Here is a 20,322-nt window from a genome sequence, read left to right on the forward strand (position 1 = left end):
TCACTGAAAGCCAACTATTGAATTATAGTTTTCTCACTGGTTGCACTTTAAACCTGGAACCTCTCTGAACCTTGCAGTATGAACAGTCTGAATTCATCAATTCAGCAATTCCACTTAAACCTCTTTGCAAATTCCAGCCTGCCCTGTGTCAGAAAGGACTGGTACAGAAATGATCTAAATGTTTTCTTCATCTCCTTGTATTTTCAAATACCATGGAACTGTTGATCTCAGAGTGACTCTTTTATGATGCCTTTCATCCATTTGTTTATTTTCCAGTGTTAACACTAGGGGTGTAGATAAGCCATTCCTAAAAATAGATCCAGGCAAAGATCACTTGTCTTTCTTGCCACCAGTGTTTCCTTATTCTGTAAGAGTCACATGGTTTGATGTTTTTGAATTAATGAGCAGCCATTCTAGTTGATAGAAATAAAGAGAATTTCATAGTTAATTGAACATCAGATGCCCCACTGAGTTTGTATATTTGAGGGTATGATTGTTTATATGTGTTTGGAAAATTTATATGGGATAATAAGTTAACATTGAATCAGTCCTCACAGTGACCCTTCAAGGTAAGTTCTGTTATTATCCCCATTCTGTGGATGAGAAAATTGAGTATCAGAAAACTATAACTTGCCCAAAAGTGCACAACTAATAAGAGTACAAACCCTAGGTTGAAAAAACATGTATACATGTGTATACAAATATACATGTACCACAGATAGAGGGTTATTTTAGAGATGTTTCTGCAAGGGCTAAGACACATTACAAAACAGTTTCAATGTCCCCAGATATGATGTCAGCACAAAGCAGAACTATATGTTTTGATTAATAATTTGCTTAGTGGGAGGGCAAGTTTGCTAAGAGAATCCTGTGTCATTCCAAGGAATTAAATGTCCCTTCCTTCAAGGTTTCAGGTGGAATAGTTAGGATGTATCATAAAATATTTGATTAAGTTTAGTTTTAGATATTTAAAAATAATTTTTTGCCTGAGTATTAGAAAGCTGTTGACTTTTTGTTTTAGAAAGGCCTTTACTCAAACTGAAGAGCAATTATCTTGTGTTAGTGGCTAGGTAAAAGGCTTTTAGACATTGGTGATTTCACAAAGTCTATTTTTTAAAAAGTTGCTTTTAATATTCTTTGAACATAAATTTAAAGAAAATTTAGTGCAAAGGTGACTATTTTGAATTAGTCATATGTTGCTAATTTTTAAATCTAAGGTGGCATTCTGTACATTTTAATTGGATTAAGATTGGCTTGGAATTGAATACACTTTATTTTGTTAGAGTACACTGACAGAACGAACTTATAGGACTGAACTTATATGACCTCATGGTTTATTTTCTGTGGTCAGTTTACCAACGTTTGAAAGTTTGCTTTGGGAAAAATAAAAATTTCAGGAAATGAATAAACTATATACATGCATATTACCAATATTTTGGGAGACTAATGAAATCTTTTGGATCAGTTGGAGATTAAACTGATTTATGAAATAATAAAGTTAACTAAGCTTGACACTAAAAAATAGTGTTAGAAACTAAACTCTTCCCTTAGAATTGTTGTCTATCATGCTGAGGATGGAAAAGGATGAGTCCATATACCTGGCTGAAATATGGTAGGATGAAAAAGTAAATGGTTGATTTCTGCTCATCACTCCCTACCATTTTTAGGAATGGGAGGAGGGTTCAGGGGGCCAGGAACAAATGTGGGGGTGATTTGAAAGTCACAGTAGCATTTTGGGTTTTGAAAAAAAATACACAAGAAGTTAGTAAACTGATTACTGTATGCTTACTTAAATGAATGTAGTTCTCTGTGTGTGTGTGTGTCTTTGTGCGTTTTAACAGTTCTCTTTTGAATTGGTTTTTGGCAAAAAGAAGAAATACAATTTTGGATTGGTATGAATTACTTGGTTAGATTTGATATGAATAACTTGAAGGAATATTTATTTGACTGGGAGGCTGGAGACCTAGGTGGCTCTTGGCATTTGGGGACCTCAGTTTCTCCATAAAATGTGGGGGGTGGGGGGTGACAGAGGTGATGTCTAAGTTCCTTATGGTCCTGATGTGAGCTGTTGTGGAATTGAAATTGCTGCAACCACAACCATACTCTTTCCAAACCGCTGCCATCTTATTTAAATGTATTACCCTAAGCACTATTAATTTTAGGAAAGAAATTTTACAGATATTAGTAATTCAGTTTTAATGGCTATTGTTAAGAATTCCTTAGGTGTTATAGAGAGCTCTGGAAATATATCACAGAAATGACAGAATCCAGCTTACGTGATTATATTATAATATTAGTATTATTGAAAGGAAAGAGTTTACCTGCTATGTAACTAATATTGGACAATGTTTGTTTTATTTTAAAATTAATCAGAATGGTTTTTACATTTGTTTAATGCAGATTTGGGTATATATAGTGAATTAAAATTAATGATAACATTTTTAGTTTGTTTTGTTGTCCAGTCTTAACATTCTCTTTTATCTAAGCTTGTGGAGCAAAAACAGATTTCAAATATGTGACTAGTCCCCTTAATAATTGATATGGCAAGGCAATGTATTTTGGAAATATTTTTTATATTGAAAAAGGGTATTTTTCTAGTTTTTTTTTCTTTTTTGCTTGTTTAAAGCTCTCATTATATGAACTCAAATGACATGCCTCAAATCCTGTTTTCAGATAAAACTAAATGAATATACATTGACTAATAACTAACATGCTTACGGTTTCTAAATGTTTTACATTTATTAACTCATTTAATTTATCCAACAATCCTATGAGGTAAAAGTTATTATTACTATTCATATACAAGTCTTGGCTTTCAACCAATATACTACAGTGCCTCTTCACATAAATATAGTACAGGTGTGTAGTGGGGAGGAGGGAACACCTCCCAGAAACAAGATGAGAGGAAAAATTTTATGGTTTGAATGATTGATGCATGATAATCAAAAGATGATTACAGATTTGAAAATGGAAAAGAATAGAAAATAATAGAATATACCTATCAACTTTAAAATGCTAAACTTAGATAATACTCAAGTCAAAAAAATTTTCTTGTGTAGTTTTAGTATATACCAGGCACTGAACTAGGTGCTTTCACATGTTTGATTTTATTGTCCCAATTTCAAAATGAAGAAACAAGGTCAATATTCATGTGACTAAAGGCATGATTTGACCCTTATATTAAGGAGAAAAAAATCCTCCTTGTCCTGCCAAACACATCCTGGAATTCCAATGTCTAAACCAAATAATACATTGGAGCACTTGCCAGTAATTTTATTTGACTACAGCACCTCTTTGGAGGGGTGCCTAGATCTTCTGTCCTTACAGGAAAGTAAAGGAGAAATGTGTAGCATATATTCTGATAGTCTCTTATCTTCAGCTCAGGTATGCTCACACCTCCATTAGGTAAAAACCAGGAAGTAGGCAAAAAAATAAAAAACGAAAAATAAAAAGGAAGAGAGTGGATAGAATCTTTCACAAAGACCATCCTAAAACTTAATAGGGAGACATTTTAGGATTTAGAGCCCATTTGCTCTTACTTTAGACACAGTCACCATGGATTTGTTGAGTTGCCTTAACCAGGCAAATAATTCATGTCACTTTAATAACTCTGCTTATGTTGTCAGTTTATTGATCCTTCAAATTATATATAGCATCTTGTATTTGAAAACAGTTACTGCATTGCTTCAGTTCTGAAAGTCATGGTGAATTATTACAATTGTCTTAACTGTAACCTTGTTACACTTTTTGTTTTTTAATAATAGTCCCAGGAGGGATCTTTGTATGGGAAACGTTTTCTTTGACTTTGTATTTATTTATATTAGAAGAACGGAGATTAATTTCTTCACAATAAAGTATGGGTTGGATGGTTTTGGCTCCAGCAGAACTGAGATATTGGAAAAGCTTTGGGAAAGCATACCAGCTATATTATGCCTTTTTGTAGAAAGCCTTTGAACTAGGTTTAATTGCTTTTCTGATGGAATCAAAACTTGGGCGGGGTAGAGTTTTTTGATTACTTTTTGTTGTCTTCACAGAAGCCATGGAATATGATCAATACATTGTTCCACATCTTTCAGGAAAAACCTATTTATAGCAAGCTTAGTGAGCGTGGTTGTTGCTAGTTGCAACTAGAAGGATGCTCTTAGTTCATGGGTTTATGTTTTTGAGAATAATCCTTATTGTATTCATGAGAAAGAAGTGGAAAAGTAATCTTAAAGTTAATGTATGCCTAGTTTAAATTTTATAGCCTATATTTATTTTTTTATGACTTTATCTTGCTATAAGGAAAATTAGCTTGAAGATCCATTATCACATTTTTTCAGCACTACATTGTATCTCAGTTTTTGGTTCCATCACAAATAAGATAATGTGTATAATGCATTTCTCTTTAAGGCAGGGAGCCCATAACATGAGTATTTGTTTTAATATTTTCTTTTTTAAAAAAATATTTATTTATTTGACAGACAGAGATCACAAGTAGGAAGAGAAGCAGGCAGAGAGAGAGGAGGAAGCAAGCTCCCCACTGAGCAGAGATCTTGGTGCGGGGCTCCATTCCAGGACCCTGGGATCATGACCTGAGCTGAAGGCAGAGGCTTTAACCCACTGAGCCACCCAGGCGCCCCTGTTTTAATATTTTCTGACAAACTCATTTTATATTTAATTGTACAAAGAAAATTCCTCTTGCAGAAATTAAAGTGTATTTTTACCATGATAAATCTATGGCAATATGTAATTTTTTTACTTCAAATTTAGTATAGTTTCTCATCACATCTTATATTATTGAAACAAAAGGAGTTCTACTTTCAGGTTTTCAGAAAATTCTTAGTAGGTAGAATAATAAAAATGTTATTTTTAATCAGTTTCTGAAGGTGAGAAATAATTACTGAGATAGGCTATTTTATGAGGCCAAACATGTAGTAGAATGAAGCATAACCTCTGGATCCAAGTAGACTTGAGTTTGACTCTGCACTCTAATTAGCTGTGTGACCTTGAACAAATTGCTTAAGTTCAGGAAGAAAACCTCATCAACGTTTTAATACCCAGTAGTGAAGGCTTTTTGTGAGTACCTTAAGGGCCGTAGTAGGTAGCTTAATTTTTTTTTAAATTTAAAATATGGCTCTCTAAAATTTGTAAAATAATGAAATTAATTACAAATACAGTATTTTTGAACAGTTCTTTGTATTGCTTATCTTATTATACATGCTTTACTTCTTAGAGTACTCCTTTTGAATAAACTAGATGCAGCTTAAGACAGATAAAACATTTAGCCAAATTATCAGTTTTCTTGAGAAGTTTTATAATTGTATATATCTAAACTTTCATTAGTATTAGCAGACCACATCATTCAATATCTTGAAAGATTTTGCCTATGGTTATTTTAAGAAATTTAGAACATTTAATTTAGAACATGTGATTGTTTTTATATTCTCCTTACATTAAAGGAGACTATTTCAAAGGAGAATTTGTGATTTTTTTTTTTTTTTTTTTGGAGAAGAGATAGGAACGGGTACCATATATTTGAATTGAGTATATTTTATCTTTTATCCTGGATTTCAGTTTTGTTTTTTATATTTTAGTTAACTTATTTAGTACATTATTTATTAAACACCTCCTATGTTATGGACTAGGGACAAGGCTAGATATCTCATAAAAGTTGTTTTGGTTTGATTTATAATGTATTTCCGACCTGTGCTAACCCCTGAATGATACTAAACATACTTTTTTTCTCATTATAAACAAATTAGCAACTGATAGTTTCGTGTCATTTTAATCCAGGAGCTGTTACAAACTTTAAGACAAATTAGCAGATCCCACTTAAGGTATAACAAAAACAATGTGGTATTTTCAAATATTTTATTAATGGTCACATTTATAAATGTATTACTTTTACACTTATATGCAGCATGTGCTTATTTAAGTTTTGTGGCAAAATGGTAACACAAAAGGCAAACTTTAACCTATGGGAGTGGAGTTCGGGTCTCATTACATGTCAAGGAAGAAACTCCATCAGCCACTCACAAGTCCTCTCTCATGTTTGCAAACTGAATTATTAAAGTTCAAAGTCTTAAGCTGTTCAAGTACTTTTCATATTGTAGAATATTTAGGTTGGGCAATTTTTGTTTGCTGAGTATTTACCAGAAATATCCTAATCATTATTTTTTTATACATCCAAGCTAAATTATAGTTAATCCTCCAGGATTATACATTCTAAAGCCATATTTATATTTAAATATTATATAACATACTTTTCATAGTAGTCCTTCCAGGTGTTTTTGAGGGATGCATATAGTGCTAGTCAGTGAAGTAGTTGTCATCTTAATCTGTAAGAACCTTAAAAAAAAAAAGTCAGCATAAGAATATTGCTGTTCAGAAAAATCTCCTAATTGTAGTATGGAAGTCAGATCTGGGTTCCAAATATGGTCCTCCACTTACTAACTATAAGACCTGGGGCAAGCAACCTTCCTGATCCTTCATTTTCTCCTTTGTTTTGACTGGTTATCAAATAGAAATATTAATTAAAAATCTTGAAAATAGCACATATTCTTAAAATACGAAATGTGAAATATGGTATAATTTGTGTATGTTAATTTGAGCTTAATTTTAAAGAAGAATTTCATAAATCAAACTATGATTCCTTAAAATAAAGTCATTGTACGTAAATAATAGCGAGAATCAAGCTAGATGATGTCCTTATTTTCTTGAACACTGCTAAAAAATTTAGTGACCAACCGTTTTTTTTTTTTTTTTTTCTTTATATTCCCTGTCTCTATTTTGGTAAAGTGTTTAACCTCATGTCTTTTACGTTTTTTATTAGGGAAAAATTTAAGCATATTCAATAATAGACAAAATAGTATAAAACCCCCCCATGTGCATGTCATCTGGCTTCAGTAATGACCGACTCCTGGACCAACTCCTCTGTCTTCTTCCTAACCTTCTCTCCTTGCATGTTATTTTCAAGCAGTTCCCAGATATTGTATCATTCCAGTGTAAGTGCTTTAGTATGTGTCTCTAAAAGATTAGGAGTCTCCCCCCCACCCCCCCACCCCCGTAAAAACAACTACAAAGAAATTTTCTAGTGGTTTTTAAGAAAAGATAGTGAGAAACTGAAGCAAGGCCCACATTTCTGTTGCACTTGCTCAGCTTGTTTCCCCATTCAAGCTGGTACTAATCTCTAAGAAAATCGCTGCTGGCCTCATCTCCTCCCTTCTGGGCAGAGAAGTATGCTGGTGGTCACATGGCCATAAAAAAAATAAAGGAGGGGTGAGAGATCCATCAAAAGCGACAAAGCATCAATTGGTGGCTGAAAATTTGGGAGGAGATTCTCCAGTTTTCCTTTCTCCAGCTTATTCTTACCTTTTTAGCCCCATTTGGACTCCCAGGGACTTGTGGGAAGGTTCTCTGAAAGGAGAGTGATTAAGACAGGACTGGGAGCTCTTTGGTTGTGTTTTTGTTTGTTCGTCTGCTTTTATTTTTAAAGAGGAATTTCGAGGTTTGGGGCCTTTTGCTGGCCTTTGCACTGCATCAAATTTTTTCACTTCTTGCTCACTTTCAATCTACAAATGTTTGATACTTTCAGTGGACCATATGCTGGCAACACATGACCAAGGCGAGCATGCTCCTTCTTGTGACGTGTATAGTCTGGTGACCTCTTTGTACCTGAGTGTTTAGAAGTGCCTTCTATTCGGGGAAACTCTGGAGAGCTAAGGATATGAGGGTGGGAATTGTGAGAGCCCAGAATGGCTCTTTTTTCCTATAGGCTGCTTTTTGACTTTGGTCTCGGGCTCGCAAGAGAGATTTCATTGATTACAGGACACAGGCAAGCCTCAGTTTAGAAATAAAGATTGTGCTTTTGGGTGACCATTTTCTTTGCTGATTCTTGACCCTGATCAGGCCCAGCAGACATGGAGCAGAGGAACTCTAAAAGCCAGTAAGCAGCCAAAGATGGAGGAAGGGTCAGAAGGGTCTAAATGACTTCATTCTTTAGGGTTGAGTGTTAGTAATATTTAAGTATTTTCCTGAAACTAGTGACTTCTTGGCCCTGAGTAGCTTATTAATATTTTTTCTATTTCATTTTCCTATGAAAACAGGCTACAGGAAATAGCACAGAACAGCTGAATTATTCAGATATAACAATATCTAATTTAATATGTTAATTTCAGGCTCTTTTGCCATTTCACCAGAAAGAAGGGGCAGAAGGAATGTTTATTGAATGGGTCTGCTAACTGCTGCACATTTTGTGCAATCTGTCAGATACCTTATCCCATTACTCCTCACCAGCTTTATAAGGTCTCCTCATTTTGTTGATGAAACCAAAGTTCAGAGATGCTGTGGTGTCAAGATCACTTGTCTAGTAAGTGGTAATTTAAACTCAGGTCTTGGAATAGAGTAGTTTTTTATTGTTGTTTTGTTTTGTTTTGTTTTTTTTAGAGAGAGAGCATGAGAGTCCATGTTGGGGAGGACAGAGGGAGAGGGTTGTATTCATTTATTCTACTGGGTGTAAGAGCTTGATGTGGGGCTTGATCTCATGACTGTGAGATCATAACCTGAGCTGTTATCAAGAGTTGGATGCTTAACCAACTGAGCCACCCAGGTATCCTTTAGAATAAAATAGATTTTAATTATTTCTTTCTGCCAGGCAAGGTGAGAATCTACACACAGTCAAGAGAAGAAGTAGTCTGTTGATCCAGGAATTGACTGATCAAGTCTGGAATGGCAGTTTGTTTTTTAAATTCAGTTAAGTGGTGATAAGAAATGTTTACCATTTTAAGGATTTCTCATGCTCAAAATGAGTATGGTTTATTTAATAAAGGTGGAATTAAAGAAAGTTTCCTCAGAGGCTTTCTGAAGAAATCTGATTCATCAGTTCACATGGGAGCAAATGGACTTGTTGCTTCAAACAGGGTAATACACTAAAGACATTAATTTTTTAGTTATAGTTTTTTAAGGGAGCATCTGGTAGCCTGTAAGATTCTGCCTTCACTATTATGCCATCATAATGAGAAAGTACTGACTGAAGGTGATTAGTGTAGATGATTACCTCTTTGACTTTAACCTCTGACCTCGTTCTCAACATTCAGGTTCTCTGCATAGTGAAGGATGTCATACCTGCCAGGTGTTTGTTTATACATTGAAATTTCTAGGTCCTAATGAGGCTTATGAAATGAGCCACTTTTCTGAGCTTCTGCTCTGAGGTCAGACTCCTCCACTACTATATGACTTTGAGAGTTATTAGTTAACTTCTCATAGCATTATTTGCCTAAAATGGGGATGATACTTATATACACTTTATGTGATGGTTGTGAGGAATGAATGTATGTAAATCGTATATAATTCATATAAGATGCCCAACATGGAACCAGGAAGAACATGTTAGCCACTCTTTAATAATGGTGGTGTTGATGATGGACTACAGCATGCTACACCTATGCTACAGTCTGTGGCTATGGAGAGATTATGTGCGTGGTGCTTACAGCCTGCCGGGGGGATAGCTATAAGGGAACTTGTCAACATCCTATGGAATGGCATTATGCTAGTGGGGTGGGGGAAAAGGGACTTGGGCCTGCACTGGGATGTAAGGGTCATCTGGAAGTGGAATCATGAAGGTTGACTATGTAGTCAGTTTTTGATGCCTGTGGGCTTAAATGTTTAATCCAAGAAGAACATTTATATTTTGGAAAATCTCAGATTAAAACTCCCATAGTACCTTTGATTAATTATGGGCTCACTGGCACTTCAAACTTCCTGTTTATTTTGGCAGCTGACATACTGGCATATACTTTCCTTTCAAACCTAAATATTTTCTTTTCCCTTCTTCATTAGGGAAACTTTAAGCCAAGAAGAGAAACCTCATCAGCTGATACAGATACATAGTTGTCTGGGAAGTGACAATCATAGTAGTGTCTGTCTATATTATAGGGAGAGAGTGAGTAAAGGGAGTAGCTGACTTTTGGCTTTGGTTCTTAATAACGTGGTTACATTCAGTTAAGTACTTTTTGTGTTTTAGACCCAGTCTAGTGATGCAAAAACATACTAACTCAAATATAAAAAGACAAGACCAGTAATAGAATGGTCATGGTGGTTGATCTGTTGAAATTGAACTTGATTGTAATCTTTTTCCAAGTTAGGCATCTCAGAGCTTGGAGAAGGCTTTTTTGGGGGGGGTCGTTTTTTGGGGGTCTGAGAGCAAAGGCTGCCTCTTCATGCAGATACCTTAAAATGGTTGATGTAGAATATTTAAACTTGACTGTATCATGGCCAGTCTGCTACAAGTCACAATGCAACGTATCTAAGGAAGTTAACCTGTTGAATATAATTGCTTAACTCAGTGCTTCTCAAAGTGTGGTCCCTGTCATCACTTAGAAACTTATTAGAAGTGTGAATTCTTGGACCCTACCCAGAACTACCGATTGAGACACTTTATGGGTAATCTGTGATTTGACAAGATCTCCAGATGATTCTGATATGCTCCCAAGTATGAGAAACACTGGCTTAGAGTAGCCATCTGAGTGTCTTAAAAAAAAAAAAAAAAAAAAAAAAAAAAAAGCCACGAATGATGATTTTGGTTTGTGGTATAATTGCAGTGTAGTTGTTCTTCCTGTTGGTAATAGACCAACAGGTTCACGTGTTTATTTTGGCTACTTCTAGAATGTTATGCAAAGTCATGTCATCAGTTATTTGCTGATGCAAGTCTTCCTATTTTGCCATGGCAGTCAGGATTACTCAGGTGTAAATTAAAAGGATGGGTCCTGATTTTTGAAATACTTGTTTTATAAGAACATTATTTTTTTTCCAACTTTGATTTTTATATTGATTTGTATGGTTTTTCCTTTGGAAATTGTCCTGTAGAGATGACAGAAACCAAAGCCAACCAGTTACTAACATACAAGTTAATATATTAAATACAACAATTAAGATTACAAAATAAAATGAGGTCTAAGTATGGTAATCAAGTTTGTTTTGCTGAGCCTTGAAGATAATTGGTGCTCTTCTATTTTCATTCATGATTTATAATCTCACATGTTGTAGAGTCAGAAGGTCTAGGTTCAAATTCTGCCTCTCCACTTACTTTGCATTGATAGAGTTGTCTAATCACTCTCAACCTCCATTTCTTCATCTGTGAAATGGGATAACTGCTGAACATACCTAATTGTGTAGGATTTTTGTGAAGAATTAATAAGATCCCACATGGAAAGCATTAGATCTTGATAAGGGTCAGCTGCTGTTATTATGATGATTATTACTGTTTCTACCACTTCTACTTCTGTGGTTAGCAGTAGATAACTACGAGAGGCATCTGTGGTAGCTTTCTAATTTGTGTACCACGTCTCTTTGTCACCTCAGTGGGAAGAAGGAAGATAAGGCTTCTTATCTTTTTAGTACGTCTGATATTATTCCTGTATTATTCTTATACATACATTTTGTTCTTCTTTTGAGTTATTGAGAAATACTTGAGTGCCTCCTATTTTCTGGGCACTTGCCAGCATGTTCCTGCTCCCGGAACCTTTACAGCAGAATGTCTTATTCATTCAAATGTATGCCTTAATTAGTGTGGTCCTTGACTCCCATGATCATTACGTTATCCAAGGAATTATCGCCTGCTTTGGAGGGAGACTTAGGCTTGAATCCTGACTAAGCTGCTGAACTATGCAGTAACCTGTCTGTGCAGTAATTACAGAATTTTTCTTGGTCTTAGTTTTAATCATTAAAACAGGAATAATGCCATCTAACTTATAAAGAGGTATTAAGACAGTATTAATAAAGTACCTAAAATAATGTCAGATTTCTTAGTAGATGCTCAATAAAAGGTAGTTCTCTTTTTTTACCTTTTCTCCCTTTACGTTGCCAAGAGAAACTGGCTGGTGGTGGGCTGAAGCAGATTTGGTTGCTGGTGTTTTTTGTTTCATGGTAGATTCTTTGCCCTATTATCTTAAATCAGGACATCCCACATCAATCAATTGTTTTAAGTAAATTTTTTTTTTATTAAAAATCTTGTTATTTTGCATTGTGTATAGCGTAAGAAGATGCAGCAAATGTCCTAAGTTGCTAAGGGTTCATTTTCTTATTAACATTATTGATCCTCACCTGTTTGTGGGCACAAAGGGCACAAAGTGATGAGTTTTCATTAGCCATTCTCCTTTATGCTTTGCTTCCTGCCATACTCATCACCATAATTTAAGCCAAATCTTGGGAGAGCACAAGCTAAGGATGTCGGAAAGCTAGAATACAAATATATTTTGGACTTAGGAAAAGGACATTAGAGGTCTAATAAAACTCTTTCCTTTTTCAGATCAGTAAAGAGGTCTAGAAGATGAAAGAGTCCAAGCTCACATGACACACCAGTGGTGGAGTTGGGGCTTCCTAGTGTCTAATGCTCATTCTTCTGATTGACGCTGATATTCATATTTTGGTTATCAGCTCATAATCAATCAAGAAGAGTTTTCACTTAGCAGGGTTTCTATTTTATAGTTAGCTTACTTTCTGGAAATGGATCCAAGAAAATAGATAAGTGGTTATGATATTTGGCCCAATTAGCAATCAAAAGGGTAAAATCAAAGAATGAAATATGGAAACCAAAGCCCTCTTGATTTGATACTTTATCGGGTAAGAAAACCAACATTGTTTGTGCTACTGTTCTTATTCCTTGGGTTTATTTGTTTGGATCTACTTCCTTGGGTTTATTTGTTTGGACCTACTTCCACCTACTTCCTGATGGCATACTTACATTCTAGATTTTTGTTTTTGTTTTTAATTTGGGGTTAAAAGTAGATGGAGAAGATCAGTGAGAGGATAGTGAGAAGGATAACTTTAGACCCTCTCTGAGAATAGAATGTTTACTTGACAAAATATGTGGCTTTTGAACTCTTTGAATTGCAAAAGAATCATAAGAAGTAAAATGTTATACAAATGTAGTCATTTATAATAATTATAATAAGATTGGACTGTGGGAAAGAATACAGATTAGGCAAGGGTTGGCAAGAATGTGGTAACTGTGCCATTGGGTCCTGTACCTTGCACTTAAATCATTAGCAATCTGTCCAGACACTGTTCCCTTCTGAATCCATACCGAGCCTAAAAATCCTTCCCAACACATTGCATCTGAGGGGCGATACCAGTTGATGAGAGTTTGTATATTGGTGTTTATTTGTCACCCTTGTATTAAATCATGACAAAATGTAAAAAGGATAGAGGGTTTGTTTTTAATCCCATAAAGCATTACTTGAAAATTTAAAAATTTCATTAAGGATTTTAATTTTAATGTATTCCACCAATTAGAAGTGAGGGGTTATCTTACAAAAAATCTTCTGTTTCAGGCAGTATGTGATAGCTGGGCAGGAGGTAACGAAGTTGCTTTGCTAAAATTCATTTAGAAATGTACATTTAGAAATGTACAGGTAAAAAAGTAATTTCTTTCTTTAATGGACACAGCTGTCATAAACCAAAACATACTGTGGATGTGTATGTCTTTATCAGCTGCTTCTCTTCAGTGTTCTTGTTATTTAGTGATTGGCAAAATGTAAGTTCTGGAAATTCACAAGGTTGCTTAATGCTTTAGTTGCATTAAAAAAAAAAATAGCTGAGTACCCCCTACCCCACTACCCATTATAGTTATTTTGGCAGAAGAAAACCTATAACTCTACGGCAGGAAAGGGAAAATGTAAAAACAAACCTTAAAGAAGCAGAAGGAAAGAAACGTTTTAAACATTTAAAAATTACTTGAAGGAATTCATTTATTCATTACTTTAGCAAACACGTGTGCCTTCTACCTGTCAGGTCCTGTGTGAGGCACAGTGTTACAGAAATGTAGGACAAGGCTTCTCAACCTGTGTCACCTCATGGCACACCTAGAAAACATAATACTGAAACAAATCATCTGCTAGAGAGTTCCTGCCCTAGCTGTCAGTCCTGTGGGCTTAGGAAATGGATATCTTGGCATATTGTCACCCTTTGGGTTTGTATACATTGAGGACATTTGATGTAAGACATAACTTCCTACTCTTGGGAAACTGGCTAAAGATATAAGCAAGTTACTAGATACTGAGAATTATTGCCTCCAAGATAGGTTTTGTACTGGAGATAGTAGAGACAGTGGCTGGTGGGGTTATGGGTGTGGTTCATAGATTTCAGAACAGAGGACAAATCTAGTAACTGTAGAATGAGATAGTGGAATTTTAAATTAACTTCTTTCTCAGATTTTGCCTCAAATCCACTTTGCTTCCAAAAGAATATGCAATACAAGTTTTGAGTTAATTCAGTGCATAAGATGAAGAAGGATAAGAAAAACAGAACAGTGTTTTCCTTTTTGTGAACACTAACCTTTAAAAATTCTGATTCTGACCATGTGTCCTCCTGCTTCTCTATTGACCATGTTGAGTAAATGAAGATGATGAGGAAAGAATCAAGAAAAAAAAAATGGGAAAGATGTTCTGGAGGGAGTCATACCAGTTCAGAGCAGAATAGCATGTTAAGGCACCTGCTCCCCATCCCCATCTTCATCCTCTCCATACCACCTCTGCCCCAGGAAAAATCCTGTAATACTCTCTTTTAATTATTGGATTATATCCAAATATAACTATCTTTGGACTCCTAAAGTTGCAGAGTTGAAAAAAAAAAAAAAACTGGTATCCTATAACAATTCATTCAGTGAACACTCTGATTATCTACACGGTGTGGTGGGGTCAGGAGACGTGATCCCTGATTCACGGGATAAGACAAATAGTGTTATTGAAGGACAGAAGAGAAATGTCAGGTTGATCACAAAGTGCTCTCCAGTGGAGAGCGTGCTCTGTCAGTCTCAAGGCTCTAGAAATTAGCTAGGAAAGAGGGAATGTGAGATTCAACAAGTTTAAAAAAAGGGGTGGGGGATAAAATCAGGTGAACTTTTTTAAAAAGCTGGGGCTTTGAGTTAAAAAATAATATAAAAGAAAGCTGAAAAGGAGATTATAGAATTCTGCTTGTCCAGTTCCTGTGGAAGCCCCTTTTCTTTCATATTCTTGTGGTTGTATCCATGTGTGTACCAGTTTTATTCTTCAGGTGGGTCAGGAATCTGTATTACTGCTTCCTTTCAGAGTTTAATTTTAAAATGTTTTCATCTATTTCTCACTTATCAGGCCACACTTTAATTTTAGTTATTACTGGTACTTTTCCTCCGGAAGAATGCCAGAGCAGTTGGGTCGTTGTATATTTTAAGATTCCTCACCCACTCTTGAAATGCATTTTGTTAAGCCATGGTTTAGATCAACATGTTGACATTCTGTCTTCCCTTTAATTTTAATGGCCACAAAATCAAGACTGCTTTGCCACTTAGTGGTCTTACAGACCTTGGATAACTATTTTCACACTTTGGTTTATGAGAAAATACAGCTATTTTGAATAACTGTTCTGAATATTGCCATTCGGTAGCAGTATCTGCTGAATGTCAGCAAAGTTCATAACTGCTGTAACAAGTTTGGAAACTTTTGCCATGTTACTGCAATCTTAAGTGGCAGACAAAGGTTATAAATTTTATTTTACATTTGTTTCATGTTGTTGGCTATATGGAAATTGGTTTTAGTTGCTTCTGCTTTGTTAGTAAAAATAATGCTTTTATTGAAATAATTATTAGAAATCGGATCACTCTTTGCTGAGCCCTGGTTACTTTTGTGGTTTGTTTTTTTTTTAAGTGTTAAAAAATAAAATGCAAGAATAAATGAAACAAGACTGGATCAGAAGGGAGAAAAACCATTAGAGACTCTTAATCTCATAAAACAAACTGAGGGTTCCCGGGGAGAGGTGGGTAGGGAGAGGGGGGTGGGGTTATGGACATTGGGGAAGGTATGTGCTATGGTGAGTGCTGTGAAGTGTGTAAACCTGGCGATTCACAGACCTGTACCCCTGGAGCTAATAATACATTACATATAATGTAATAAAATAAAAAAATAAAATATTTAAAAAATAAAAATAAAATGCAGTAATAATGTACCTCATACACAGGGGGAGTAAAATTGCCCCTTTTGATCTGTGTCCCATCGAATGCAGCTTATTATTATCTCCTTTTGTAATTAAAAGCTATTGTAAAAGTGACTTGTGGCTGTTTGTGTTTACAGGATCGCCCCAGAACGTTTGATATGCACTCACTGGAGAGTTCACTCATTGACATTATGAGAGCTGAAAATGATTCCATTAAAGGTAATTTAAAAAATCGATTTGATTTTTAGTGAAGTAGATAAAATGTTGTTTTATTTATATATTCTCATGAACAGTATGGCAAATATTATGGATTCATACTTTGTATGTAGTCAGTTCCATCAATTTCATACATGTACCTCTCATTAAAAACTCAGACATATTTGATGGGCATCACTGTATGCCCATCAAAATACCAATTAAGAGAACTACAAGAGTACTGATTGCTAAGGGTGGGCAGTTAATGGGAAAGACATGAACCATATACCTCATTTTTTCAATATCTGAGGCAAAAAAGAATGCTCAGTGCCTCAAACCTCTTATGTCTCTCCACCCATGACAGTGACTATACACCCATAAGAGTTCAAATGTTGATAGAGTTTTGGTCTAGTTTCACATTTTTAAAGAAATGGCCAGTAGTTTCAAAGTTGAGATGAAGTTGTGTGCTTGAAATATTTTCTGTGGATCCTGTTAAGAAAAAATAGTGCTATTTCTACTTGGATTCTGGTCTCAATTCTAATACTAACTAGCTGTGTTATCTTGAATAAGACATTCATTTTGACTAGGCCTCAATTTCTTTCCTCTGTCTCTCTTTCTTTCTCTCTCTCTTTTTTTTTTTTTTTTTTTTTTTTAAGATTTTACTTATTTATTTTGAGTGAGAGAGAGAGTACAGGTGAACACACGTGCAGGGAGGGGCAGACAGAGAGGGAAAAGCAGACTCCACGCTGAGATCCCAGGACCCTGAGGTCAAGACCTGGGTGGAAGGCAGATGCTTAACCTACTGAGCCACCCAGGCCCCAAGGCCTCAGTTTCTAATCTTTATAATTACTGTTGCAGTAAGGGACTTATAATGGGGAGCTTTCAAAATAAAATATGGAGGGGCACCTTGGTGGCTCAGTGGGTTAAGCCTCTGCCTTGGGCTCAGGTCATGATCTCGGTGTCCTAGGATTGAGCCCTGCATCGGGCTCTCTGCTCAGCGGGAAGTCTGTTTCACCCTCTCTCTCTGCCTGCCTCTCTGCCTACTTGTGATCTTTGTCTGTCAAATAAATAAATAAAATCTTCTAAAAAAAAATATAGATGTGTAGGCCATATTCCAGGTGTGGGGTAGGGCTTGCATGTTTGTTTTTAATGTCTCATGTGCTTGGGTATCCAGGATTGAGAATTACCAGAGGAGGTATTCTTTAAGGGCCTTTCTGGCTCTGATTTTGTGAAAACTACCGCACAGAATAAAATATTTTTCTGCACAAAAATCTTCCAATTAGAAAGGAGATTTCTTTTTTCTTTGCTTGTTTTTGTAAAGAAATTTGGAATGTTTGATGTATTTGGTCATCCCACTTGTTTATTTGTTCATTCATTTGTTCATTCATTCATTTGGTGTTTATGATCCTGCTTTGTGCCAGACATAGCTTTGCACTGGGGTCAAAGGTAGCAAAACAGCCTGTACTTTAAATGGTGACTAGCCTGGCCTGGTTTTCCTTTGAGTTTGGTTTATTACATTACTAATGGAGTGAAACTTTTAAGTGTTTTTCAACGGACCAACAATGGTAAATTTTTTAATGAGGGGAGCTGTTTGAAGTTTGGAGAGATGAAAAATAACATATGATAAAAGTATGCATCCAGCTGTTGAGATAACTTTGAAATAAAAATATTTTGAAGATCCTTACTGAATTCCTCATGGAATTCTGATGGGTGACTTTAATCCGAATACACAATCTGGTTCTGAGGAAAGATGATCTCTCATTCAGAGTGGGCTTTATTTTTGCCATTTCTTAGTACTCTTTGAGTGGTATCTCAGCCTCTTTCACCCTTCTTTTAGTATTTTCATCAGAAAAGTGAGGAGAATGTAAGGCCCTTTCTAGCACCAGAAAAACTGTACACTCTTAAAAAGTAGCTAAAGGAGAAATTTGAATATGGTCTGTGCATTGATTGTACCAATGTCAGTTTCCTGGTTTGTACTATAGTTATGTAAGATGTCACCACTTGAAGACACGGGGGTAAGGGGTATATAGGATCTCTCTGTACTGTTTTTTTGCAACTTGCTTTGAACCTGCAATTATTTCAAAATTAAAAGCTAAGTACTGAAAAAATAGTTAAAGGTAAAGGACATTTGTTTATTAATGTATTAGATGCCTTCAGCAACTAACTTTCTTTCTTTTCTTTTCTTTTCCTTTTCTTTTCTTTTCTTTCTTTCTTTCTTGGAGAGCCTCTTATGTACTTGATACTACAGATAATAAATAATTAGAACTCATTTTCATGATAAGTGCCTATTTCTTTTTATTTCATGATATTTTATTTTGTTTCATGATAAGGGCCTTTCAGAGAAAACAGTTTACAAGCTGTAGCAGATATAAACTATCTATTATGTATTGCTTCTAAGAAGCAAGCCTCTACCTAGTACTTAGGTTAGATGTAAGAGTTGCACACATTATTCTAATAAAATTAACAGTAGCATTTCCTTGATTTATCAGATATAGCCAGGACATATCACAGGTTTATTTCTGTTTCTTCTTGTAGTTTGCTAAATCATTATGTAAAGTTCTGCTTTTATTCTGTATTCCCTTTTTAATTTCTTCTATCAACTTTTACTTAAATTAAGTTTCTTTAAGCTGATTCAGTAAGGATAATGAAAAGTTAAGTCTGATGACAGAAAACATTAAATCTGATTGGCCTAGTCTGGGAACATAAAAGTTTTGTAAAATACTTATTTATAAAAGGAAGTGTGGCAGAGTGAAAAGGCCATGGGTTTTGGAGTCAGATAGATCTGGTTTTAAATTGCCATTCTGCCACTACAGTTTGTGGTGGTTGTGAGGATTAATTGGTATGATGTATTTGTGAAATGCAGCATACTGCGTTTCATAGGAAACACTCAGTAAATGGTATGGATTATTACTAAGTATCTATTAAGTCTATTTTTATGCTTATTAAATGAGAAAGTCAGTTTCGAGGTAAGTTTAAGTGCCAGAGTGACTTAAGTATATTAACCGACTGAGCCTCTCAGGCGCCCGAAAGTAACTTAAATGTATTAAATGAACTCTGTCCCTTTTTTCTTCAAAGAGCAGTAAAGAATTCATAGGTGAGTTCATGATCCTAAAATGCCAAATTATAGTTATGCGTATTTTTTTTGTAAACCACAGTGATGAACTTTATCACTGTAGGCTGTCACTACCAAAATGTAGTTTGGCATAAGGGAATACTTCATTTCTGGTCAAATTCTTCTTTTGATTGAGATAGCTATAGAAAGGCTGTGCTTGGTTTTAACAGTGATTCTATTGTGAGATTTTGTTTAAAGGTGATATCAAAAGCTGAATATCTTAAAAACAACAACTTGTTATCTTTTTAAAATAAGTATATAAAACTTGCCAATCCATTTTGAAAATAAAAACCCCTCCATATGCTCTACTACCTTAGAAATGGAGGAAATAGAAAATGGACATATTTTCTGTGAGACTAGTAGAATATAATATGCCTCTCACAAAAAAAAAACTATAAGAATTCAATTAAAAGAATTAATTTTAGAACTGTTTTTTAAAAAGGCCCATCACTGGGAGGCAAATTTTATATTTGGGTTTATTTTATATTAAAAAAATTTCATAAAGTATATTGCAAATGACCTCTTACTTTTATCCTTCTTTTGCAGTTCCTCATAGAAATGTGATTTGTCATATGTGTTCAAATAATAAAGCCAAGAGCTGATACAGGAACTACATGTCGTATCAATTCTGATACAGCTGTATTATTTATTTAAGTTTAAAATACAAACCGAAAACTGAATTTTGTTCTTCCTTATGGGCAAAAAAACAAAAACAAAAACAAAAACAATTAAAAAACACTGCCTTCCTGTAGTGCAGTTTAAAATTATATTTTTGCAGTCAACAGACAAAATGCTTAATATACCTAGGGACCCTCAAATATAGCTTTTGAGTTTCTTTATGAATGTGTTATTGATTCCAACTGGCTTTGAAAACCTTTTTTTTTTTTTTATCATTTTAATCAATGTGGAAGAGGAGTATCTGGGTTTCATTTCATGATTTATATTACTATTGCTTCCTGTTTAAATAGTTTCTTGAAGAATTTTAAGGCTACTATAATTTTCTCCAAATACAGCTCTTTGGGATGAAAAGTATCCTCCCCCTACCTTATCTCCATGTTTTTTCTCTGATC

General features: G+C 35.0%; 1 protein-coding gene across 4 annotated transcripts in view; it reads left to right on the forward strand.

The window, feature by feature from the left end:
- The window catches only part of CPEB4 (cytoplasmic polyadenylation element binding protein 4), a 63,694-nt gene that overhangs the window by 3,012 nt on the left and 40,360 nt on the right, over positions 1-20,322 (forward strand). For all 4 annotated transcript variants that reach the window (XM_059174331.1, XM_059174332.1, XM_059174333.1 and 1 more), the window contains exon 2: positions 16,083-16,164. In XM_059174331.1, coding sequence (XP_059030314.1) covers positions 16,083-16,164 — 82 coding nt within the window. The remainder of the gene's footprint in view (positions 1-16,082; positions 16,165-20,322) is intronic.

The sequence above is a fragment of the Mustela lutreola genome, chromosome 5, assembly GCF_030435805.1.
Source record: "Mustela lutreola isolate mMusLut2 chromosome 5, mMusLut2.pri, whole genome shotgun sequence".
Classification (NCBI taxonomy): Eukaryota; Metazoa; Chordata; class Mammalia; order Carnivora; family Mustelidae; genus Mustela; species Mustela lutreola.